The sequence below is a fragment of the Berghia stephanieae genome, chromosome 5, assembly GCF_034508935.2.
Source record: "Berghia stephanieae isolate SIO BIC M18660-M18661 chromosome 5, UCSD_Bste_1.3, whole genome shotgun sequence".
Classification (NCBI taxonomy): domain Eukaryota; kingdom Metazoa; phylum Mollusca; class Gastropoda; order Nudibranchia; family Aeolidiidae; genus Berghia; species Berghia stephanieae.
The window spans coordinates 9699614-9727487 of NC_088364.1; the positions used below are offsets into that span (position 1 = coordinate 9699614).

Genomic DNA, 27874 nt, shown 5'->3' on the forward strand with positions numbered 1-27874 from the left:
AGTTTATCCTAGTATCTTTAGCGTGAAATGGACAATAGCAATTGCTTATTACTTTTTGGATAGGATGCTAGTCTCTCACAAAGTACTATCCACAAGTTCTAACAGATCCACCTACCCAATTAATGCTGAGGTGGACAGGGTGGTAAAACAAAATCTCCACTTCACCAGGGATCAATCTCAATCCCATTAATGTGAAGCGAGTGCTCCACCAACTGAGCTATCTTTGGCCCCTGGAGGAAAAAAAGGTCAATCGTAAATTCTAGAGAATGAACACAGAGGTATTCTGAAACATTAATTCACCATTCGTTAATCCAAAAGAGATGTATTGACTAATTTCTATAAAACAATCAATTTCATTTCTTAGCAAAACAACCCTCAATTTGTAGAAAATTATTGCCTTGTAAATCAACATACATTTAAGGGAAATAATGTTTAAAAGTGACTAGCAACATCAATCTGGTAATATGTAGGAATGATCCAGATTTTTTTTTTTTAATCAGTCAAAATTTAAGAATTTTGTAATTGAGGAAACAAATCACTCTCCTCAATGACAAAGATCTGAAAAATTGTGTATGAAACAGAGCAAAAAGAATAACAAAAAAAAATAATAATAAAAAAAAAATCCCAAAAAATCAGCCTGCCTCAACTTGGGATTGAACCTCAGACCTCCTGTTTACCTGTTTACCTGTCAGAAGGGTTGCCATTACACCACAGAGGATAACCGAAGGCAATTTCAAAAAGTGAATTCAAAGTTGAGATGGAAAGTCAATCATCTAAAAAAAAAAAAAAAAAAGGACATGAAAATAACACCTATGTACATTACACCCCAATCCTAATCATATTTGTTTCCATTGTAAAATCGACTTTTGACATCTCGATAACCCCCCCCCCCCCCCCCCCCCCCCCCATAATAACAGGTTGAGGTGGTGTGATACAGATAGATGTCCCTATGATTAAACAAAATCAGGAGATAGATATGTCATTCATAAATATCAAGTCATGACAAAATGTCGGGGTTGTTTTTTTTTAATCTTTCAACACTAAAAGTCATTAAAATTAAGTGAACAATAAATCCTGGAAACCGGCAACAACACAAGTGTAGGAATAGTTCCTAAAGCGTTGTTAATGAAAGGATAAACTAAAAATCTTATTTGAAATGTTTACCAGCTATTCCTGCTCTCCCTTTTGACACACGTCTGTCAAATTTGGGGCAATTTGTCATTATTTCAACTCAAATAAACTGATACTAAGGAAAAGGTAAAAATGGAAAGGCTTCACTGTTTCTATCCAAAGTGATATGAAGCTGATATGAAGCTGTGGACTGTAAAAAGTAATAAACAAAAATGAATATAACAGCTTCAAAAAATAACAAAATAATAAATACAGAATGTTTCATGCTCAAAACCCTTCTTCAATTAAAAGCAAAATAACAGTAAAAACATAAATGTGTCAGTGCATGACATAATCAGTCGGAAGTACTTGTAAACCCGATAGATGGGAGAGAAATATTTGGCACATCCTTTCTGTAAGTAATAAGATCAAGCAACATTCTGTCTTTGGTATTTTCTAATTCGTTGAAGCTGTTAAATTCATTTTTGTTTATAATGTTTCACCCGAAGCCTTTCCACTTCCACCTTTTCATTAGTATTCTACCATCTCAGGCCAGGCAACCCCCGCCACTCTCTAAAGAAACTGATGGAAACTGTATCTTTCCATTGTTAAAAATAGAAAATAAAACATTTAATATTGATGACTTTCTGTGCCGAATGTTACAGAAGCGACCTATTAGTATTTTACCATCTCAGGCCAGGCAGACCATACCACTTTCTAGAGAAACTGATGGACACTGTATCCTTCCATAGTTAAAAATTTTATAAAAATAGAAAATAAAACATTTAATATTGATGACTTTCTGTGCCGAATGTTACAAAAACGACCTATTATCCATGGACATTTCCATCATAAATGACTAGTCTACAAAAATCTTCCAATGTTCCTGACTGAACTTAATGCCAAAGTATAACTCAAGTTCTTGGTCCTTTGGATTCCCCAATAAATTTGGGGTTCCCCCTAAAATTTTGTTCTTGTTTACTTTCCAGTCAAAGGTGACTTCCTTTTCCTCGTTTTCCACACTGACGATCACCTTCCCGTTTGGGAGTAACTCAGCTTGAAAGGCCACAATGGAACCCTTCTTGATCTCTGGTAACTTGGTGGTGATCTCTTGTCCATCCACGAAGACACTGCCTGGAAAAAAAAAGTATTTTCTATGATTGTAGTAGTAATATGATAATTGTTATTATTATCATTATTATCATTATTATTATTATTATTATTATTATTATTATTATTATTATTATTATTATTATTATTATTATTATTATTATTATATTATTATTAATTAGTATAGCAATATGATTATGTTATTATTATACTATTATTATTGTTATTATTATTATCATTATTATTATTATTATCAATATTATTATTATTATCATCATTGTTATTATTATTATTATTATTATTATTATTATTATTATTATTATTATTATTATTATTATTATTATTATTATTATTAGTATTATTATTTTACACAGTTTCTGGTTTGAAACTTTTTGACAAGTTGAGGGTCATTTTAATTGAAGAAAAACTTTTCTAGCCAAAATGAAAAAAAAACCGTTCTCTCAGATGGCAGAAGAAATACCACTGCATTGTTATAAATACATCTCAAAAAGATCTTTCCAGACTAGCCAGGAAAACAGCCATTCTGCTTTACACTTAATCCAATAACAGAGTTGGGGTTTTTTACATGTTAAAATTTGTTTTTGATCAATTCTTTTCAGGAAAAATTGTAGAAAATCATATTGACCAGTGATTCCACAACTGGAGTTGGATCAGATTAGCATTGAACCAGAGACTTTGAATATTCTTTGGCTATCAAGACATGACCTGTCGCAAAATACACTGCATTTCTAATTCTTTGAATGTGTTGTAATATAAGAGAACTGACTGATCCCAATTGTTGAAGGCCTTTATTATTTTCAATTACTGTTTTGTAGATTCCTACAATATCGAAACGTTAAGTTTATTTCATTTACCTTTTATTTTTTTCACATATAATATCACATTGTCATCACAATGTTGCAAAATAAAGACAAGAGCTTATATATTTAAAATTGAAATAAACTGGATTGACCTTATATGTTTTCTCATATTATGGACAAATTTACAAACTAAATTACACAATTTCATACTGTCTGATTTATTCTGTCTTTATTTTTTTCAGACCATGGAAAAGTTTTAAAGAACATATAAATACGACAAAACAAAACACCACAGAAAAACTGGAACTCACCATACAAATTGACAAAGACAACGCCTTCACTTCCAAAGATAAAATCGTCATTGTTATGAATTGATATGGCAAATCCATCCCCTGGACTGCGGTCAGCTTCTTCTAAGACTTTGATGGTCAGTGCGTTCCCTGGTGTGAAGCTTGCCACGCTGGAGTAGAGGATGTGGGTTACTCCCTCCCCTGTCCTGGTCGCTGTTTTACCCTCGTTGGTGATACAATATACAGACGTATCGCACGGGGCCCATTCTGGAATTGAGAAACATAACGGTACAACATATTTAAAAATATTAATGGGTGAGCAGACCTACCAACCCAACAAAGTCATAACTTGCTCATGGTTAGTTTTTTTTGTCTCTTTGGTCAGTAAGATAAAAGTCCCTCTATTCATCCCCATGAGGAATTTGTCTTAAGGACTTACTTCAAAGGAAGACTAAAAATAAAAATAACCCAACCATCAGCCACAATGCAGTGCTGCAAAATGACTAATAGGGGCTCCTAGTTCAAGGAAGAAAAATTGGATGCCTAGAGAAGGGGTGAAACACAGGGTGATCTCTGGGTGTAAGTGAGTGTAATGCCTTATTTATAAGGATAGGGGAAAATATCAAAGACTATAACAGAAATTTAAAATAAAGCATTTGAAAGGCATGAAGAGAAGATTGCCTTACTGGTCTATTGTGATAATTTCAACAAAGATCCTTTTAATTGAATCATTGTGAGGGTAAATTGTTGATTTTTAAAGTTAACTACTATAGTGACCACAATTTCGATCTCCTAAGAATTACAAATTTCTAATTTTTAAGTTGACAGATCTGGTTTTTTAATGATGTATTCATGTTTTCATTGGGTCTTTTTTTTTTGTAGTTGACTGAAAAAGGGTTTTGAGCTTCCGTTGTGTATTTGGTATTTTGTTCTTTTTTGAAGCTGTTATATTCATTTTTTGTTTATTACTTTGTACAGTATATTTGGATGATGACTTGATTTTTGACTCATTCCACTACAAGACATCAGTTACGCAAAAGCTTGCCATTTTGCTCATGCACTACAATAGACTATTTATCAAAAAATAAAATAGCTCAATAATGTTTCAAAAATGTTTTAAATTGGTCATCACGATTAATAACCATTATACAGCGCTGATAGAGACAAAAAGTGAAAAAAGGAGACAAATTTTGAACGATTGTCCTTAAGCCTCATTTTTACTGCATTAACCCCCACTTGTAGAGCAACTGAGATGATACAACTATCATTGGTGACTTAGCTAACTTGTGGAGAATGAAAAACTGTTTCTATTAGTTCCAACACACATCAACTCTCTCACTGCCAATACATTTTGGAGTAAATGTGATTTTTTTTAAAATAATTTTTAAGGGAGAAAATTCCTCCTCTGACTCAAAAATTGCGGATTTCAGCGGATCGGAGAAAAAAACAATCAGCATTGCTTATAAAGAAGGAGAATTATTCAAACGTTCCAACTCTTTCTGTAGAGATAAAAATCTTTTTTTTTAAACATCTTTTGTGCGGCTATGTGGTCTAGTGGTATAACACTCACTTTCGGATCGGAAGGTCCTGGGTTCAAGTCTTGCTTAGCGCATAATTGAGCCTTGGAAAAGGCTCTTTACTCACAATCTCTCATCGTACACAGGTGTAAAATGAGTACCTGCTGTTAACAGCGTTGTCTCTGTCTGAAAAATTGTAATATCGCCTAACAAGCGTCCTAATTGTTAAGTGTTGCTGTTGGCCAGGGACCCCATTGTAAAGCGCTTTGAGCGTGTTTAGTGGATATTGCGCTATATAAAGAAAAATTTGGACATACGATAGTGAGGTATGTTAGTTGTGGCCACTCTGGGCACACTCCAAGCCGACCAGGGGGTGTCCGACTCCCCTCTACCGCACACACGAAATGTGTAGCAAGTGGAGGTGCGTAGATGCTTCACCACATAGCTGTTACATGTGCCAACGTAAGCTGTGTGGAAAATGGCAGTCGGGTCGTTGTGCTGCTTGTAGCTGCCAATGGCATACTGTAACCAAAACTCGCCGACGTCTGTGTCTTCGTCTGTCTGGGGAAGGGTTAAAATAGACAAAGTTATTTAATCAAAATAAATATGCAAATTTAAATATAACTTTCCCATGCTAAATGCACTTTATAATTCTAATACTTCTCCCTAAAGCCCAAACTTCCACATTTCATAGTACTAACCCCCTGTAAAACATCATTATTATAATTACAATCATACAACATTCATCATTGTCAATCATATTTATTTATTTTTTTATTTTTAAGGGTTTTACAGCGCTTGCGACACGTTAAAGTCATATCAGCGCCAGTAAAAAGGAAGAAAATGGAATGGGATAGTAAAAAGTTCTAGAATTACAATTAAAGCACCCAAGAAAAGGTAAGACAAAGGGGAATTGGTTCAAATAGGAAACAAATGTAGATTCCGAGAGCACATTATCTGTGTACTTAGTTTGAGATCACCCAAATGTCTCATCCTGATGTTAGGCACAGGTCCTTACTAAAAGGAACACACTCAAATGTTTACAAATCATATATAACATGTAAACAAAACATAATACACATCATAACAGAGAGATGATTTACAACAACAAAAATATCATCTCCCAAAAGAAACTATACATTTGACTGTTTCCCTCTCAGCCAGGGCCATGACAAAACCAAGTAATCTCATTCCAAGACAAAGACAGAAAGCAAGTTGGAAAACAGATAGAGGGGGATAGAAGAAACAGTAAGTAGCTCCCTGCCCACTATGGGAGGTCAGGAACCCCACCCAGTTGTCAATCAAAATACCAAACACGGAATCCTTTGGGCTCAAAACCCTTCTTCAGCCAAGAACAAAAAAAAAAAACAATAAAAACAATAAATACATTACTTAAAAAACATCTATCTGGTTTTTAAGTAATGTATTTATGTTTTTATTGCTCTTGACTGAAGAAGGATTTTGAGCACAGAACGTTCCATGTTTGGTATTTTGTTCTTTCTTGAAGCTGATATATTCTTTTCTGTTTATTTCATACAAGTCACCCATCAGGAATCCTTTTTATACCAGCCATCTTTCAATATCTCTCACTGCTTTGAACCAGCTACTCACGACAGGCTTGCTGACATATTACTTTACCCAAAGAAACAAAATTGGAGATAAAGTTTTGCAGAAAAAATTTCCCTCTTTTCATCAATCATCACACTTGACTTTGTAACAGCAGCTGGCTATATGGTCTTGTGGTATGACACTCGCTTTTGGATCGGAAGGTCCCCGGTTTGAGCCTCACTCGGTGCATAGTTCATCCTTGGAAAAGACTCTTTACTTACATTCTCTCACCGTACTCGGGTGTAAAATGAGTACCTGGCCGTTAACAGCGTTGTCTCTGCCGGGAAAGAAACGTGTATTATCGCCTAACAGGTGTCATGTCCCGTCCTAAATGTTACGTGTTGCTGTTGGTCAGGGACCCTTTGTAAAGCACTTTTTGATCACGTTTAGCGGATATTGCACTATATAAAATCTCAATCTTTTTACTTTTAACATATGCCTTACCTCCAACCACTGTACACTGAGACTTCCTGGTTTGGCAATGACTTCGGATATCTGTACTGGAGCCTGGGCTAGCACTTTGCCTTCCAAGGCAATTGCATTCTCCATCTGGCTCTTCAGCTCTGGATTGATGACCACATTAACGCAAGCCACCTCTGCTGGACTAGGTAAAGCTGGGACACTGGAGAAATAGATAATGTTATAATTATTAATACATATATATATAGACAGGGAGGAATGGAGAGAGATAATTCATGCAGTATCCGAAGCCTGGACCAGGCATGGAACCTAGAAGAAGAAGAAGATATATATAGGACAACAAAAAATAAAAGAATAAATAAAATAATAAACAAATAAATACAGAAATATATAAATTAATTAATTAATCAATTAACAAATAAATATATGAACGTAAAAATAAATAAATAAAATAATAATAATAATAATAATAATAATAATAATAATAATAATAATAATAATAATAATAATAATAATAAATAATAATAAAATAATAATAATAATAATAATAATAATAATAATAATAATAATAATAATAATAATAATAATAATAATAATAATAATAATAATAATAATAATAATAATAATAATAATAATAATAATAATAATAATAATAATAATAATAATAATAATAATAATAATAATAATAATAATGCTGAAAACTTATATAGTGCTATAACTCTGAGACATTCGACTCTAAGCGCTTAAATTACAAATTACTTGGCTGGACACATACTCTTACAACACACACCAACACACACATATACACACACACACACACAACACACAACAGACCTATTTCTTCAATAATCATTACTTAAAATATGAAAACAATATATTGCGAAACTTTAAAAATAACAAAGATTCTTTTTTTTTTTTTTTTTTGTTGCTTTAGATCTCTTCAACACAATTGAGGTATAATAGAGACCGCTGAAAAAAAAAAACAAGCAATCTAACAAAAATATAAAATATAAAATCAAAATCATAACTAAAATAATCATAATAAAATTATAAAATAACGAAAACAAACAGGCAGAAAGATTTACAGAAAAAAAATACCCCTGCTAAAAATACAATCACAAACCAAAAGCAGGATAGCTAGTAAAAAAGAAGAAACGACATCACTATCGGATCGTACACATGCAACATCATAGGTATATGATCAAGGTATGTTCACATCCAAACACCGCAAAGATTCTTTTTCACAAATGCTCTGTGTTAAGGCATACCAAACAGAGGGTCCAAAATGAGAAAAGGATCTCATTCCAGAATTTTTCCGTATTCAAGGAACAATTAGTTTGGCGGAATCACTGGCCGAACGTGAGGGGCGGGGTGCTGAATATCTTTCAATTAGTACCGAAAGGTAGGAAGGGGCAGTACTTTCAAGACAACAATACACTGAAACACAGGCTTTGAACTTTATCCTTTTCTCAACAGGCAGCCAATGCAGGTCATGAAACAGAGATCTGGCAGATCACACCTATACTTCATGAATACTAGTCTGGCAGCTCTGTTTTGGACAATCTGAAGACGTCTCAGATTATATTGCGAAATGCCAAACAACAGAGCATTACAATAATCCAATTTCGATAGTACGAGATAAATAAACAAAATAAATCTATCAATAAGTCAATCACTTATTTCTTTACATAAATAATGATGATTAAATAAATGAACAAATATGAAAACCAATCAATAAATCAAATAATGTATAAATAATTTTTTTTTTCATCAAATTATTCATCCTTTCACTACACAGTCATCCATTTACATATAATATATAAAGAAAGAAAGGTCCATGAAATAAATTAACAAATAATTTTTTTTAAAGTCATTACAATACCTATTACATCTTAGGAAATAAATGTACGAGAGACAAGTGAGATAAAATAAAACAAAACAATATTCCAGTTTGTCATACAAGGAATCTTTATAAAAAATATATATAAGCTTATTCTCATCAACCATAAAAGAAATAAAAATTGAATAAATTTCAAAATTTTCATTATTTTCAATTCCTAAAAGCGATTATTTTATTAGATCATGAGCACCACTCTAAGTTGCCATGAGAATAGCATGTCCTAGAGCTAGCATTAGAGGAAATGTCAAGGCCACACATTGTAAAGGCTAATATGCAAACCCAGTACCTTTGGAGTACAAGGTGAAGACCATATAACCGAGTCACACCGCCCCTTTTCATTACAGAGAAAGGATGTGCAATGTTCATTTTAATGAAAATAGAAATAAATTTTATCGTAAGTTTAAAAGCAATATTGCAGTTGACACTATTTCCTTTTTAAAGAAATTGGTGGAGAACCTGCAGTATTTATAGAGAAATAAAGGCTATTATGAACAGGTATTCATCCATTTTAATAATTACACTAATGTATTGTGAAAAAATTAACATCGAGATGAATCTTATGAGCCACCAACAATCAAAATCGGTCTCGTAATAAAGTCTGTAGGTGCAAGCAAATGAATCTGGCAACAGAGCAACCAGATATCCATTCCCAATGTCAAATGACTGATCCTAATGCCCCAGCGAACGAAGACACTGTTTCTAAGCTCTCTCACGGGTGAGAGGACCCAGACACATTGTTCATATTCTCTCACGTAAGAGCATGCAGACACTACCTTTTGAAAATCAATAATAAAAGGACCAAGCTGCTTTTTGTTTCAGAGGTCTCTCATATAACCTCAATTGTGTTGGAAGAGACCTAAAGCAACAAACAAACAAACAAACAGAATAACTAGCAAATCTAAAAGTTATAAAACTATTTTTTAAGGATTGATTTATGAGAAACTTACAAACCTTTGTAGATTAAGGGTAATTCCATTACCCGCTGACTCAAATAATTATTTATAAAATCTGCTAGAACTTACAAACCTTTGTAGATTAAGGGTAATTCCATTACCTGCTGACTCAAATAATTATTTATAAAATCTGCTAGAAATAATTATTTGAGTCAGCGGGTAATGGAATTACCCTTAATCTACAAAGGTTTGTAAGTTTCTCATAAATCAATCCTTAAAAAATAGTTTTATAACTTTTAGATTTGCTAGTTATTCTGTTTGTTTGTTTGTTTGTTTGTTGCTTTAGGTCTCTTCCAACACAATTGAGGTTATATGAGAGACCGCTGAAACAAAAAAACAAGCAATCTAACAAAAATAGTACAAATGTAAATCAAAATCATAACCTAAAGATATCATAAGCTAAATTATAAATAACCAAGAACAAACAGGCAGAAGATTTACAGAAAAAAAAATATCCCCTGTCAAAAATACAATCACAAACCAAAGAAGCAGGATAGGCTAGTAAAGAGAAGAAGAAACGACATCACTATCGGATCGTACACCCATTCGAACATCATAGGTATATGATTCAAGGGTGATGCTCCCATCCAACCAACCGCTAGTTATTCTGTGCTCGTTGGCGAAAACTAAACATGGGCTGAACAGAACAATGTTAACCCTCAACCCCCTTTTCTTTTTTAAAGAATAGATACAATGAATCTTACCTTGACAAGCTTTTGGTTTTGGGGTTTTCTTTGAATTTGGCAAGGGATTCCCAATTCTCTTCTGGGTCATTTTTCAACAACGAGGCTCCTGATAAAAAAGAATTCAGAATATTAGGATGTCTTTCAATCACATTCCATTTCATATTAAAGCAAATACAAAGGCCTGAAGTTGTGATGATATAAGTTTTAGTCAAGGATGCCCTTTGCTAAAATCAAATAAGCCTGAAAGTTTTTCTCTTATTAAAGACCACATTATGTAGAAATATTTCGCACAAACTTATATGCACATATTTGCAGCTCTGATAACCCAATTCCTTATGGGCTCATTGTTGTAATGGAAATCTCTAAAAATGACGCAAAATATTGTCCAGTACAACAAAGTTAAATTAGGCCCATAAGTGGGTTCAGATGTCAGTCCTGCATATATGTACTCGTCGGCACAAACCTTTCTATTCATCGAATGGTATCACCTTTGAATCATAGAAAATGACACATATCCATCTAGCTTCCCCTTAACTGTTGCCTTAAAACAACCAATGCTTTCATTGTTAAACAAATCAACTCATCAATGCCAAACAAGATCAGCAGGAAGATTTCAAAAAGCCATTTTTCAGCGCATCACTGATAAGTATTGAACAAACGTGAATGTAACAGCTTCAAAAAAATTTTTTTTTTTAATTAGATACTTCGGAGGGCCCATATTTGGCTTAAATCCTCCCTAAGCCATCAACAAACTGAGTTGTAAAGAGTGATATCATCCAATATTTTATTGTCGTTTTTTAGTTTTTATCAACACTTCCTCAAGCAGCTATTTCGTCTTGTGGTATGGCACTCGCCTTCATACAGCAAAGTCCAGGGTTGAGTCCTGCTTTGAGAGGCGCATAATTGAGTCCTTGGAAAAGGCTCTGTACTCACATTTCCCACTGTGTTAACAACCCAAATGTAAAATCTAACAACCGTCATGTCTAGTCCTCCATGTTGTGTTGCGGTTGACTAGGGACTCCTTGTATATCACTTTGAGAATGTTTAGTTGGTATTGTGCCTAAAAATGCTCTCAAATATTTAAGCGCATTGAGCATTATGGCTATGTGGTCTAGTGATATGCCAACGCTTTCGGATCGGAAAGTCCTGGGTTTGAGCCTCGCTCGACGTATAGTTGAGTCCTTGGAAAAGGCTCTTTACTCACATTCTCTCACCGTACTCAGGTAAAAAATGAGTATCTGGCCATTAACAGCGTTGTCTGTCTGAAAAAATTGTAATATCGCCTAACAGGCATCATGTCCCATCCTACATGTTAAGTGTTGCTGTTGGCCAGGGACCCCTTGTAAAGCACTTTGAGCATGTTTAGTGGATGTTTCGCAATATAAAAGCTTTTTTTTTTTAATATTCATTATGCATAATTTTCTTTTTATATGAACAATAAATTGTATGGCATATACTACATCAATATCATTTCCAATCACACATGCAACAACATTAATTACAAAATCTACAATCATAATCTTATATCTTAAATCATATTAAAAAAGAAAGTTACTAATGATGAGATGGAAGACAATAACATATAATTCTGGTAATGTAATCACACTTATTATCCCACTTAACTCAGTTGTGTAGGAGTAATGGTAACAAATAGCAGACATATATGAGTACTACTGCAACAACAACAAACCCAAGAAAAAAACGAAAAAAAAAACAAGAAACAAAATGAAACCAAAAAACACAAAAAAACTAAAAAGGTGACCTGCACCATGTGAAATGAATTATAACTCCATATCATCATGGCCTGCCAAGGGAAGATATAACTCATTGAGGAGCAAAAAAATAAAAAGAATTGAAAAATAAAAGGGAAAAAAAGAAAAACACAAATGTGCATGTCAGTTTTCAACATTTATCTTCACCTTCGTCCATGACTTGCACTGCTGATAAAAGACTTTCATTGACAAGAGTCTTACACTCCTCCAATGGCTTCACTGCTGAACTCCTTATTTCCTCTACGTCTGCTTTCAATTCAGCCAGTCTGTCATTGATAGATGCTACCATTGCATTTTTGATCAGGTTGAAATGTTCCTCAAGCTGCAAAATTGCTGCATCGCTACTGGAATGGATCTAAATAAGTAGATTAAAAGATTAAGATTTTAAAAATTCAGCTGTATCATTCATATACATGTCTATCCTACAAGCATACAACAGGCCAGTAAATCGTCTTTTCCAAAATTGTCTGAAATTTTCTTTTACCATCAGTTACCTCAACAAACTGATAATTTATTGCTGACTTAGCCTTCTAACCAGTGAAGGTCGCTTCTGCGATAAACAAATGTTTGGGACACAATTCAGAATCATTTAGTTTTTGTTCTTGTATTTCTCCTTTGTCTTCAGGAGAAAGTGGCTCAACTCAATTAGCTTTTTTCTTGCAAACGAAGTAAAGTTAAGAATTCAGAGGGAAGTCGGCAAAACAAAACAAAGACATCTGTTTCAGTTCCAAATTAATTATCCGCTTTTTCATTTAAAAATCACCAAAAAATGTTGCAGACAATGTTCAAAACGAACAATTGTTAATTACAAAGAAATACAGGGTTGATAATTCAGGAGGTAATGAGATTCCTAAAAGTCTGACACAAGCCAAGGATTCCAGTCATGGCCAGGACAAAACCAAGTAATCTCATTCCAAGATAAAGACAGGAAGCAAGTTGGAAACAGAAATAGGGGGATAGAAGACACAGCATGTGCCCACCGTGGAAGGACAAAATACCCCACCCGGTTAATTTAAGCCTAACAAACAGTCTGACAAATAATGAGAGAACTCTTGACATCATGAATTTCCTCTTCTCTGGTGCCTCTAATGGTGAGTACAATCCGAGGAACTAATTATAATGAGATTATCTACTCATGAGTTATCCTGAGGTTTCCTGGTTTTCGCAAGGTGAAAGCCGGTGATAGTAGCTTGCTACTACTACAACTAAGAAGGGTAGTAAAGATTTGTTCAATATCTATTTATTAACATAAGACACCATTTTACTCTAAAAGATTTTAATAAATCAATGAGAAACAAAACAGATAAAAGGAGTAGAAGGAAACTGATGAATTGCACCCACATTTGATGTATCACAAAAAAAATCTCATTATATCAGCCTATTTTTCATGTTATAATCACAGTCACTTGTTTTTTTTCTGATACTTCATGGCAAAATAACTTCAATCATTATCATCATTTGAAACTTTATTTATCTTGAAATATCTATGTTGAACATTCATATATAGTGTACAACGTTGATAGGACTAAAGAAATAAAATAGATTACACCAAGGAGAAGAAGAATGAATAGAAGGAGGAGGGGGGAGGAATAGGAGGAGCAGAAGGAGAAGGGGATTGATGAAGAGGAGGAGGAGGAGGAAGAATAATTTATAATATAATATATAATATAAATTAATAATAATAAATATAATTTCTGGTTTCATTCATTCATTAGTCATGGCTTGAGTTTTACTGGCAGGATGCCCTTCCTGAGCAAACACTCCCCATTTATCTGGACTTGGGACCGGCCTCACAAGGTGTTGGGTTGCACCCCATAAAACAATTATAATTGATATCCTATATCGATCATACACATCAGTTATTCATCTGTGACAGGGCATCAAAGGCCACACTATTGACCTAGTTCAGCTCCTATGAAGTATTGTATTGTAATAGCGCGTCAGTCTAATGCCACTGGGCATCCTTAATGGGGCGTTAAAAATATAATGAATTTTCTCTTTTCATTTTTTTTTTTTTGGGGGGGGGGGGGGGGGGGGGGGTATATTTCTTCTTCAGATAATTCTTATTGTAATTAATATTTCTCCTTCATATTAACTGCACTGCGAAGAAAAACAAATCTTTAAAATACAATCCAAAACATTACCTGATTCTCTAAATTTTTGATTTCATCCAGGACTTCTGCTAACTCGTAGCGATTGGTGTGAGCCATGTCAATAATTTCTACGACACTCTGGATTGCCTCTGTTGCCATTGCTCATTTAGGAAAATCCTAATGGAGATACAGGAACATATACTAATAAATTCAAGAACTTAAATACAAATATATGTGACATGTTAAGTGAAATTTTCTATGATTACAAACTTAATAGACTCTGACAACAAAAACACACATAATATTAATATTAATATCATCGAGTCATATTCAAAATTATCAAGAATAATCTTGTATACCTTCTGAATATAAATATTCCAATATAAGCAAACAATGAGTCACAAACCTCAGTCTCTTTTATCGTTATAAAACAATTTCTCTGCTACTGCTACCGCCGGTGCTGCTTTTTTATTTCGTTTTATTTTTCTATAATAGAGGTAGACTTAAACTACACTACCCATACTCAAATGGATGCCTCGATTCGTATACAACCATCCACCACGGCACAGGTGGACATGACAAAAAACGACCGAAAAGTAGTCCAAGGAACATACAAACTTTCTTTTGTCTGCCAATTCACGACACATTTTTAATTTCCATTTAATTTAAATTTTAAATGAACGAAATCAAAATCAATGCCGGGGGTGCCTGGTTAGGAAACAGAAGATCTTTATTCAACAAGACTATAGAAATAAAACAAGTCACATACAATAATCAATTAGTTGATATCAAAAGAAAGGACAAGATTTTGACTTTTCGCAAAAAGTTTGTTTTTTGTTTTTTTAAATTATCACTCTTCCAGGTAGCTACTGTTCTACATAATTAATGGAATGAACAGAGTATCTATAGTCGCATTGTTTCGTTAGAATCACAATGGCATAATTCAGACGTATATTACCTGCACTATGGAAATAAACAATAAGTCTGAATGGCTGTAAACTTCATCCACTTGGAAAGTCAGACCAAATATTTCTAGAACATAAAATTAGAAAAGAAGTGTCAAGAGAGAAAAGTTTGTCTTCTCTGAACGAACAATTTGATGACAAAGAAGGGGGGTAACTGTGAAAAATATTTAGAAAAGTTCGCGAACTACGAAGTTTTTCGCTGCCAAGATAAACAAATAACAAATAATTTATTGTAACCTAAAGAAACTTAATATTGAGCTCAAAGTTCACTGGTACTGAAGCAGGGCATTTTCGCAAATTTAAAAGGTGAATAATTGTAATGAAAGTTATTATAAAGCTCTTTTGCAAATTATTTCTCGCCGTCACATTAACTTACAATTAATTACAGTACAAATCTTCACTCTCGCCTATAGTATAGAACTGTATGTACTTAACTTACACTTAAACTTTATGTTGCCGTTAGTTGATGGAGCTTCATTTTTTCATTCACCCCCCTACAACATACTACATGAAACCGGATTTTCAATCCATTCAGTCCAAGTCGCCTGTTAAGCATCAATCCGTATCCATCTCATATTATTATTGCGCATTTATATCTGTAACAAGATACATTTTCACTCCTGAGTTAGGTGGAATAATGTGTGTCAAGTGCCTTACCTTACCCAACTCCAAGCTAATAACACCACGCTTGAGATCATGGGTTTGTGATTAAGATGGCCCATCTGACCATGCTGAACACTATATATTTAGATTTGTTACGAGAAGGCTCTGTATTAATTAAGCTAATAATGTCACCTAACTGACCGGCACTTATTTGCAAGTCTGATAAACCAATTTATTATAGGCTCATTGTTGTAATGGGAATCTCAATAAATGACACAAAATGTTGTCCATTACAACAATGTTAAATTAGGCCCATAAGTGCGTTCGGGTGTCAGACCTGCATTTATGTATACGGCGCACCTGACCAATTCTATATAGTGAGATGTGATTATTATACATTACAAATCAGATAATTTGATGTAAATGGGTTCCATTATGACATTTTCAAAAGTTTTCATGAGATAGTTATCAAACAGTCTGGCTTGTATAATATATTGATAAAGATCATTTCGTTTGTCAAGTGCACGAACGAATATTTCTCTACCGTCGATTTGTTTTGTTGTTTTTTTTTAGTTATGCAATTTTGTTTTCATGGGGGTTTTTTTGTTGTTGGCTGAAGAAGGGTTTTGATCCCGAAAGGTTCAGTGTTTGGTATTTTATTCTGTTTTGAAGCTGTTGTATTCATTTTTTAAAATTACTTTTACAAGTTTTTGTGATTTCTAATTAGAGTTCAGACGGTGATTCCAATTACTGGTTGAGTCCTGTACAACATTGACCAAATTCATTATACTGCCATACTCACTAAAGGTACCGCCAATTGTACCTTAGTCCCAAAGGTGGCTGTATAACGATGTTTCACTTTTTGTTCATTATTTTATCGTCTTTTTAAAACATTGTCCTCTATGTTTCTTTTACTATTACTATTGTTATCTTTGAGAGAAAAGCCAAAAAATTATTCAAATTTTGATTATCATTTTTTTTTTTACTCCAACAGCATTTTGGGCTTGTGACTGACATTCAAAGCTGAAAAGAATGGACGTCACAGAATATCAGCTCATTGAGTATATTGCTTTGTTCCTTACTGCACTTATTTTGATGACCTTTCTCCTGCGTTTTCTAGGTAACTGTCTAAAAAGTAGTTGGAATTTAGTCCAAACATTCAGAGTCTATGCGTTCATATTTTAGCAGGCCTGATAACTGAAAGCAACTTAACGTTGCTGTACTGTAAAAGAGAAATTTTGCGTTGGTTTGAGAATTTTTTCATGACAACAATGAGACCCTAACACATTGGGTTGATTGACCTGTGAATGAGTACACATTGTTCAGAGAAGCTTGCATATATGTTTTTTTTTAAATATGATTTTCCTAAATGTTTGGCAGTAGTATAGTCAATATGGGTCAAATGTACCATGAATGAATGAAATTTGGTAGGAAAGTTTTACTTCAAATATCATTAGATTAAAAGAACCTCCTACTTGTCACAAATTCTTAAACCTTAGAAAACTCAGATGTAAGACTGTGTGACAGTGACAGGTCTGCAGGCATCTTGTTCCATCATTATTTTGAGAATTTTTCCCATCAAATTAGGAAAAACTTGTTTTGTTACTTTTCGGCAATATTAGTAACCATAGAATTTAAAGCAGTTCTAGATCAAAAAGACCTGTTGTATATTGGATACCTCATTTTAACGAGAGAGTCGAAATTGTATGCATCTGTCTGTCAATCTATTTATCTTAAAATCTCTATCTATCTATCTATCTATCTATCTATCTATCTATCTATCTATCTATCTTGCCTTGACTCCTGCTTCATTCCTTCTGTCCCGCCTGCTTCTAATTCCCTTCTTTTCCAATAGTAACACCATGCTTGGTGCATATCTTAATACTTCCAACAGCCCATTTGGAACTAAATTTCCATTTCACACAGTACACGTCACCTGTCAGATGCCCTTTTTGTTCTAGGATACTAACAATATCCGTCATGCCTAAAGCCAGGTATGCATTCACATTTGAGTTGAGTGGGACTATGTGTGTAAAGGTCACATGGATGGAAGCAGAGTTTTGTAATAATTTTCCACCTTTTGGTCACTTGCCACATTCAACAATGATTGACTCTTTCAAATTTCAATTTAATTCAAAGCTTTATATTTAGGCAATTGCCATTATAACCCATTCATGAATATAATATTTTCAATCAACAAATCAAAGTAAGTAAAATCAATAATAAAGCAAATCAAACAAGAAGAAGGAAGAAGAAAATTATTTTAAAATTAATTAATTGATTAATTGTTTAATAGATTGAATAAATACATACATAAATAAATAAATAGTTAAATAGATAACGGTCACTTGACGAAGTGTGCACCATAAATAACACAAGCAATTCAATTTTGTCAGGAAACAATATAAAATAGTAACAATCAATCACAATTTAAATGTGTAAATAGGTACCAGGTAAAAACAGATTCATCCACTTTATAAGAATCAACAGATATAAAAATAAATCATCAATCGCAATTTAAGGATATATAAATGGGTACCAGGTAAAAACAAGGTTCATCTATATTCTAAGAAACAACAAATATACAAATAAGTCAACGATGACTCACTTTGACAAAAAAAAAACATTTCTAGATACCAGACAAATAAACAAATAGATCAACGATGATTCACAGTGACAGAAAACATTTTTAGAAACCAAACAAATCAACAAATTCATCACTGATTGCTCACATTAAAAGAAAACATTTCTAGAAACCAAACATATCTACAAATAATTCAACAATCACAGACACTGAAAGACCAAGCTCAAATCATTCTAGTCAGTTTGTGGATTACCTTAATATTTTGTAACAAAATTCTGCGTTACGTTATGAGAATGTCTGGTGATGTCACTGTTTTATCTGTCATGAAGGTAACCTGACATTTTAAAAAATTTATTTCATTTTATTTAAGGCCGAATATAGGACTTATCATTTAGATGCCTTATATAAATAGAATATGATTATATAATCTCAATAAGTATGATAAAAAAAATGTTTTTAATTTAATTGAGCTTTTATATAGTGCAATATCCACTAAACATGCTCAAAGTGCTTTACAAAGGGTCCCACAACCAACAGCATTTAGAACAAGACATGACGCATGTTAAACGATATTACTATTTTTTCCAACTGATACAACGCTGTTATTATATTTAGAACTTTTGGCAGAAATAGACGGTTTTCAATAATAACAACTATAATTTTCTCACTTTAATCTGGTTATTCTATTTAGAACTTTTGGCAGAAATAGACGTTTTTCAGCAATACGGGGTCCATCGTCTCATTCTGCTATTTGATATTAATATAATACACCATATGTATATATATAAACATATAAATATAAATTATGATTTTAAAGATTCAGACTCTTTAGAATGTAATATTCCATCGTTGCTCCACAGTATTCTTTGTTTTTTGTGTCCTTGTGCGCTGGTTTTACCTTTACTATAAAACTGCAAGTTTGAGGTCTGAGAAGATTCCGACTTATGGCAAAACAGTTGTGGTCACTGGTTGTGATTCAGGTATGTTATTTGTGATTTAAGTGAGAAATATTGGAAAGGGGGGGGAGGGGGAGAGAGAGAGAGAGAAGGAGCAAGATTTTCTGTGCATTGTACTGTCTGTTTGACGCATTCAAACTATCACATTCACTTCCTAAAAACTTAACTCAATCTGGAGTTGGGGAAGTTTGCTCACCAACATTTTACTCACCAAGCACGTAATGAGTAATGATCTGGTAAAATTAAAGTCAATCTACCACGTGATGCCAATTACATGCTAACTGATGAAATGAAGGACATGGGAAACGTTTGTTTTGGCTTAAATATACGCGAGTGAATTTATTTATTTATTTTTATTATTTATATATATATTTTATATATATATATATATATATATTATATATATATATATATATATATATATATAATATATATATATATATTATATAACATTTATTACACATCACTAGGGTTTGGTCATTCCTTGGCCCTTCATCTGGAAAGTTGTGGTTTCAATGTATTTGCCACTTGCCTGGACTTTGACAGTGAGGGTGCTCAAGCCCTCTTTAGAATGAACTCGCCAAAGCTAACTGTGGTGCATTTGGATGTCACCAGTGATTCTATGGTTCAAGAAGTTCTGACACGTGTCAAGAAAAGTTGTGGAGAAACAGGCAAGTGTTTGGATTTCTGTTTTGTTTTTTTTTTATATTTGTAATGTATGATTTGATTAGACAATGAAATTTTATCATTCCAGTGCCAGTTCTATTAAATAAAAACCCAGCTGCTTAATCGATAATGCATCAATGTGGTCAAAACGATTTATAAAAAAACCACCAAAGAAAACAACAGATCTGAGCTGTGTTAATGTTTCAGAGACATAAGGCCTATGGAGCTTGAGTTTATTTCAGTATTTGTGGCAATAAAAGTACAATTACAATTACTTGCTACCATCTGGATAGGATGCCAGTAAGCTGGTCTATTGCAAAGTACCAGATATGACAGGTCCAGCCAACCAATCTCTGTTGAGAGTTCAAAGGGGTTTGGAGAGAACTGATGCTATCCAGATTTAAAATTAGGCTGTTGTGAGTAAAGAGCTCTGCCTGGTAAGGTCTCTCTTGGAGACTGAGATGGTTTAAAGATTTTGTGAGATCCCCCCCCCCCCTCCCCCCACCTCCTTTTCTAAAAAATGTATCCAACTTGACCACATTTGAGAATTTTTATCTTTTAGAAGTGAAAGTTAAAATTTTTATCCTTTGAAAAATTGTCACATTTTAGATACGTATCATTGTCTCCATTGCTGATTACTTTATAAGGCAATTAACTGAAATGTCAACGTACCCAAAACAGAAAGTGCCAGTATGTGTGTGTGTGTGTATATATATATAAATAACATTTGAATAACTATTGACTCCTACAGGTTTGTTTCACGCCTATTCAATAGGCATGAAACAGAACTGAAGGAGTTAATAGTTATTCAAATATGATATTTATATATATATTTACCTCTAATATCAATCACTTTTATTTCGTGGTTTTTGTTTTATACCTCTTTATATATAGAGACGAGGCCCATTCCATCAATAAGTTTTCCTCCACTATAACTCAGAGACAAAGTGACACAGGATACTGAAACTTGGCACAAATTACCTTTATCACATGGTCTATTCAACGAAGCTACCATTATTTCATTTTCTATGCACTTTCCACATTTTTTTGGAACCAGCTATTAAATGCAACAACTTATGACAAGTTGTCTAATGTATTTTGCAAATTCAAATCTTTGTCTCCAGATCTGGAGATTTGTGTGGATGCTCCAACATGTCCCACTCATTTCAACAGTTCATTCACCAATTTTGCATTGTGCACTTTTTTCCAAGAGACCTGCTATTTCTTTCTTGAAAAATCATTTTATAGTATCGAGCATTGATTGCAATGGCGATGAGAACAGGCCAATGCAAAATGGCACCAGTTGTGTCAGAGAAGAACATGTGCATGCACCTTAGGGCTCCTTTGCTTTCGACTTGCCTTCTAAGGGCGAGGTTCATCCTTGTTTCTCCACTCAGCAGACTCTTTTAGATTCTAGGTCCCAAGAATAAACCCAGGTTTCATCTCCAGTGCCAATTCTATCCAAAAACGTTATTGCTCTCTTCAAAATCGACAAATGAATTGTCTTGATAAATTGGTGCAAGCCTCTTTTTCAGATGGTGTCAGCAAATGGGGAACCCATTTTGAGAACTTTTTACTCCTTTCAAGTTTTTCAGTGAGAATCCGGTAAACAGACATTGTTGACATGAACAGTTCTTCATCAATCTCAATATCTTCAGCAGGGATTTCTCAACAGCTGAAATTCCTGCATCACCACAAGCACCAATATTCTGATGGGCTTCCCAGGCCGGGTTTCATCTTCCACCTCCATTCTCCATCGGAAATCGCTCGAATCCACTTTCTAGTTGTTTGTATAAATGCTGCATTGTCTCCAAGGGCAGATACTAAATCTCTGTGTTTGTCTTTATTATTACTTGAACATCATACCTTGAGACAGATTCCCTCATTTCCTGAATATTTATTATGCTGGCTATCATGACAAAACTATCAACAGGAAAAGGAAAATAACTTTTAATCCATTCAACACTGGTACTTAAAATTCAGAACACCACCTACAAAAAGGTTGACGCACAGTTGTGCCAAATTTCACTATTCTGCTTAAAGTAGTTTTGAAGTTATGAGGAAGGGGAAACTTATTTATGGCATGGACCTCATCATATATATCGCTATATAAACGTACATATAATAATAATAATAATAATAATCTTTATTGTCCAAATTAAAGGCAATTCATGTGAGGTAAACAATGCTCAGTTTGGTTCATGGTATGAACATCAACACATTTACAAATACAGACACAGCCATACACGAACATACACGCTTGCACATTGTTTCTACACATGTATACAAAAGAAATGAGCGTACATACAAACACATATACATACATACATACATACATACATGCAGACATACATACAAACCAGCATATCATCGTATATGCATGCCTACATTCATACATACATACATACATACATACATACATACATACATATATACATACACACAGACACACACACAGACAGATAGAACGATACGATATATTTGCTGGGACAAAGATTTTGTCAGTATGACTGCATTATCTAATTAAGATTGAAATGTGAAATTGCATTGTGTGCATCTAGTGGATACCAATTATAGTATATTATAATCTATTATTTTTATTCCACAATTTCCTTCCTACTGCAGCATCGGGATAATCATTTTATCAATGTGAGGTATCATAACTTTGTATCATTGTGTGTATTAGTCTATGCTTTTAATTGGTTAGTCTTCACTTTGTACATTTCAAAGCTGTTTCATTTATATATATATGTGGTCACTGACCATTGCTTGGTGCATGTCAAACAGTTATACCTTTAGCTTTACTATTGGCTGATATACCTCAATAAGTTTAAACTTAAAACTAACTATAGATAGTTCGAAGATGACGTCACTCAGGTCTTTGTTATTGTTTTTTGCCATCCGTGTTTATGAGAAATGCTCACTGAACTGTATTAACCCGACTATAAACGTTCATGGATACATACAGTTTTGTGTGTTGGTTCCTTATACTTCCGGATGGCAATGTTATGAGCTTCTTAGCCAAGCGCATACTATCTATTGCATGGTCATGATATACACTGAAAAGTTCAATTTTCAAATTCAAACTAACCATTGAATTATATACTTGCTGGTTGCAGCACACTCTCGGGAGAAGCCAACAAGCATGCTAGAATCCAAGTGTGCCAAAATCCGATACTCATGGGAGATAAAGTCTTATTATATAGATGAAATTTGGTCACCCAGCTCAGGTGTGCCATATTGCACAAAGTGATGGAATTCTGCGTGCTATGATCCAGCGAATACTGTAATTCAAAAAGTTCAATCTTTGAATTAACCATTGCATGATATACACTGAAAAGTTAACTCATCAAACTAACTATTGCATGACATAATTCAAAAAGTTCAATCTTTAAACTAACCATTGCATGATATATACCGAAAAGTTCAATCTTAAAACTAACCATTGCATGATATAAGTTCAATCTCCAAACTAACTATTGCATGACATGATTTAAAAAGTTCAATCTTTAAACTAACCATTATGTGATATATGCTGAAAAGTTCAATCTTTAAAATAACCATGCATGATATATCTCAAAGAAGTTCAAAATATGCATGAAAAAGTTGAATCTATTGTTTATTACAGACCTGCCACTAGCTTATATAAAAAACTGAATCTACAGATTTATTTTTGGTCCACTTGTTTTTTGCTTTGATTTTAACTATGAGAAAATTAAATTATAAAGGTGAAAATATGCGATTTGTATTTACCTGTTTTTATTATTTGCTTACTAATTTTTTAAATTCATTAATCTATAACAATACCCAATGTAATTTCCAGCAGTGAATAAATAAAGTTCATCTTATCTTATCTTAGCTAATATTTGATTTCGTTCAACTGCAATCTATTTTGAGTTTCAAATGTACTGCATCTATTATAAAGCATTGTAAAAAGATGGTTTATTGAGAGATATGTGTATATTCTTATATTTTACGTTGTTTCAGATTCATTTTTCTTTGCTTCAACTTCAAATATTGAATTGGAAGAAATCGCAGATTTTTCTTTCTTTTCATTTCTTTGATGTTGGTGCTTGTATTAGTTTTGTCATAATCATGCAGGGTTATTTAGAGATTTTTAGCTTATTCTATCTTTATTTTATTTTTTAAATTTATTTTTTTAGGCTTGTGTTTCTTTTTAATTTTTTTTTTTTTGGTTAAGGGGGGGGGGGGGGGGGGGGGTGTGTGGTGTATTATTTTTTTTTTTTTTTTTTTTTTTTTTTTTTTGGGGGGGGGGAGGTTGTGTGTTTGTGTTTGTTTTAATAGTTTCATTTTCAATAATTCGCTTTGTTTTGTTTTTTGGTTTTTTTTTCACACACTAATCCTCTCTCACTTGCAATAATACACGCTGCTTTATCAATAAAATGGGAACACACCTTCATTTTTGGTATTATTTTATCTGATAAAGAAAAGTATGAAGTGATCCTGATGGGGTTTTTGTGTTTAGGTCATAATCCTTTATGATCGTTATGACAACGTTTGCACAATAACTTTTTTTTTTAATGCATATCCAAGAAATTGAATCAAATAATATGTACCAGTTTAAATCAAAAAGAGCAACATACAAACATTTTTGCTTAAGGCTTTTTATATTTTTGATGATGATCTGATCCAATAAGCCTTCTATCTTCAGTCAAAATATTAAAATTTAATGCATTTACCATTATTATTATTTATTATTATTATTATTATTATTATTATTATTATTATTATTATTATTATTATTATTATTATTATTATTGTAATTATTATTATTATTATTATTATTATTATCGTTATTATTATTATTATAATCATCATCTTCGAAAACATCATCTTTACATCATCATCATTTTTCAGGTTAGTTTGTAATTATCACCATTGTTGTTATTCTTGTTTTGTATAACTACTGCATACAACCCTATTTTGCATCCGCAATCATTTCCAGGCCTATGGGGTCTTGTAAACAATGCTGGAATGAATTTTGTTGGAGATGCCGAGCTGACAACTATGGAACAATATTTTCTTTTATCTGACATTAATGTCTACGGAATGGTTAGGATGTGCAAAGCTTTCCTTCCTCTTCTACGACAGGCTAAAGGTAATAATTTCCATCCCTAATCTTCACTTCTGCTGATACTTTCTTGCAATCGTTGTGAGTTGGGCAAAATGAAGTTCATGTATTATTAACGTCAATTGTCACATGCAATACTGGGTGGGGTCTTTGACCTCCCATGGTGGGCAGAAGGTCACTTGCTGTGTCTTCTATCCCCCTGTATGTTTTCTGAGTTGCTTTCTGTCTTTGTCTTGGAATGGGATTACTTGGTTTTGTCCAGACTCTTTCCAGAGTCATTAACCGGGAGGGAACCAATGGAATGTATAATGTCAGTTTTGAGAGGTATTTTTTTCCTTGTAAATCATCTCTCTCTTATGTATTTTTTTAATGGTTTGTAAACATTTGAGTGTATTCCTCTCGGTGAGGAGATCCTGTGGTTGTCTGGATGAAACTTTTAGGTGATCTCAAACTAAGTGCACTGATGGTATGTTCTTGGAATTTATATCTGTTCCTTATTTGAACTATTCCCCTTTGTTTTACTTTTTCTCGTCTGCTTTCAATTGCAAATCTAGAATTATTTTTTTTTTACTTTCCCATTTTCTTCCTTTTTACTTAGCTGGAATGACCTAAATGTGTTGCAAGCACCGTAAAACCCTTTTAAAAAAGAAACAAACACACAATAAGTTGTCACTAAATGTTTTAAAGAGCTGATAAAATGAATTTGGATGAATGAATGTGAACGTGTGTCGAGCAATTTTTGTTAAATCTGCCATAACTCCACCAGAGGTGGCATTTAGTTTAAAGGAATAAAAAAGATTATTTTGAAAAAATTAGTCATATTGCAATCATACAGGAGTGAACAATTGCTTCCTGAATACAAAACCTGGGGTTAATTGGTTCAAATTTTAAATTTAATTTATGTTTTTGCTTTGCCCATTTATTGGGAGGGGGGGGGGGGGGGTTTGTTTGATTTTTTAAATTGTTTTTATATTTTATTTTAGTTGTTTAATTTTAAAGTTTTTTTGTATTGTTTTGATTTTTTGGGTTGTTTTTTTTTAGGGGGGGAAGGGGGGGGGGGTTCATTTATTTATTTTTTAATTTAATACTTGAAATAATATTTGAAATGCAATAGCTGAAAAAGAACTATTATCATAACACCCATACACAGTAAAGTCATGATTTTAACTTCTCTCACTAAATATAAAAAGTACATTTAAGAATTAAACACACACACACACACACACAAATATATATATATATATATATATATATATATTATATATATATATATATATATATATATATATATATATATATATATATATATATATATATATATATAATATATATATATTATCCTTATCATAATTCGTGCTTCTAAATATCAGAATTTTTAAAACTGTATTCCTGGGATCTAGGTCGTATTGTCAATATATATAATATATATATATTATCCTTATCATAATTCGTGCTTCTAAATATCAGAATTTTTAAAACTGTATTCCTGGGATCTAGGTCGTATTGTCAATGTTACCAGCGTGAAGGGCCTCATGTCTATTCCTGTGTCGGCTCCTTACACCATGACCAAATATGCAGCAGAGTCTTTCTCAGAGATCCTAAGACAGGAGGCAGCTTCATTTGGGGTCAAGGTCGTTATCATTGAACCGAGCAATTTTGGAGGGGCAACAGGATGTCTTAATCCTGAAGGGGTATGTGGTTGTAGAGTCTGTCTTTGTTCTGGAATGAGAACAAGAGCAACATCATCAATGATAATAATAATAATAAATATAATAATAATAATACTAATAATAATAATAATAATAATAATAATCATAATATAATAATAATATATATAATATCATCATCATCATCATCATCATCATCATCATCATCATAATAATAATAATAAAAATAATATTGATAATAACGAAGATAAAAATAATATTAATAATAATAACTGGAAAAGGCTCTTTACTCACGTGCTCTCACTGTACTCAGGTGTAAAATGAGTACCTGCCCGTTAACAGCTTTGTCGCTGTCCGAAAAAAAAAAATTGAAAAATTGTAATATTATTGCTTAACAGGTGTCATGTCCCGTCCTACATGTGAAATGTTGCTGTTGGTCAGGGACCCCTTGTAAAGCACTTTGAGCATGTTTAGTGGATATTGCGATTTATAAAAGCTCAATTGTTGTAATTGTTGTTGTTGTTATAATAACAATCATCATCATCATAGATTTTATTTCTAAAGCACCCACTTCCTTTCATATATAAGCTCCAAGCTTTTTTCTAGATGTCTTTTTACATGTATATAATCTCCCAGTTTTGTATTGTTTCAGCTTTTAGCCACTGTTATATTATATTTTATTAGCATTTGATTTTGCCTTAGTTGAACTTTTAATTTAGTCTCAGACCTGACAAATAGATGAAAGCTTGTAGCTTGTTGCAATTGACCTGTGACTTTTACATAGAATTAATTCTGTTTCTTGGGAAATGTTGCGATTAACCGAAAGTTGCGATAAACCGTGTTGCAACTATCCGGAGTGGACTGAGTGTATATATATATATATATATATATATATATATATATATATATATATATATATATATATAATATATACACATATATGTATACACATATTAGTGCTTTACTGGCGTTATGTCTTGTCCTTCATGACAAGTGTTGCTGTTGGCTTATAACATCTAGGAAAGTGCTTTGAGCACATTCAGTGGATATTTTGCTTTATA

The 27874-nt window shown here is 33.0% G+C and overlaps 2 protein-coding genes across 2 annotated transcripts in view; one reads left to right on the plus strand and one right to left on the minus strand.

Annotated features, from left to right (window-relative positions):
* Positions 1-482: 482 nt before the first annotated feature.
* On the minus strand, positions 483-15384 carry LOC144972378 (cytokine receptor-like factor 3). The gene is made up of 8 exons (XM_078913507.1): positions 15239-15384; positions 14332-14457; positions 12335-12542; positions 10434-10521; positions 6901-7078; positions 5166-5409; positions 3353-3598; positions 483-2244 (listed from the first exon to the last, which is right to left on the minus strand). Exons 2-8 carry the CDS (start codon positions 14437-14439, stop codon positions 1970-1972), a joined length of 1347 nt encoding a protein of 448 aa, XP_078769633.1. The 5' UTR covers positions 14440-14457; positions 15239-15384; the 3' UTR covers positions 483-1969.
* A 66-nt stretch (positions 15385-15450) lies between these two features.
* LOC144972379 (D-beta-hydroxybutyrate dehydrogenase, mitochondrial-like) overlaps positions 15451-27874 on the plus strand; it is a 15321-nt gene continuing 2897 nt past the window's right edge. Inside the window, exons 1-6 of the mRNA XM_078913509.1 lie at positions 15451-15551; positions 16843-16968; positions 19293-19412; positions 19859-20059; positions 25021-25173; positions 26644-26837. Coding sequence (XP_078769635.1) covers positions 16881-16968; positions 19293-19412; positions 19859-20059; positions 25021-25173; positions 26644-26837 — 756 coding nt within the window. The 5' untranslated portion in view covers positions 15451-15551; positions 16843-16880. The remainder of the gene's footprint in view (positions 15552-16842; positions 16969-19292; positions 19413-19858; positions 20060-25020; positions 25174-26643; positions 26838-27874) is intronic.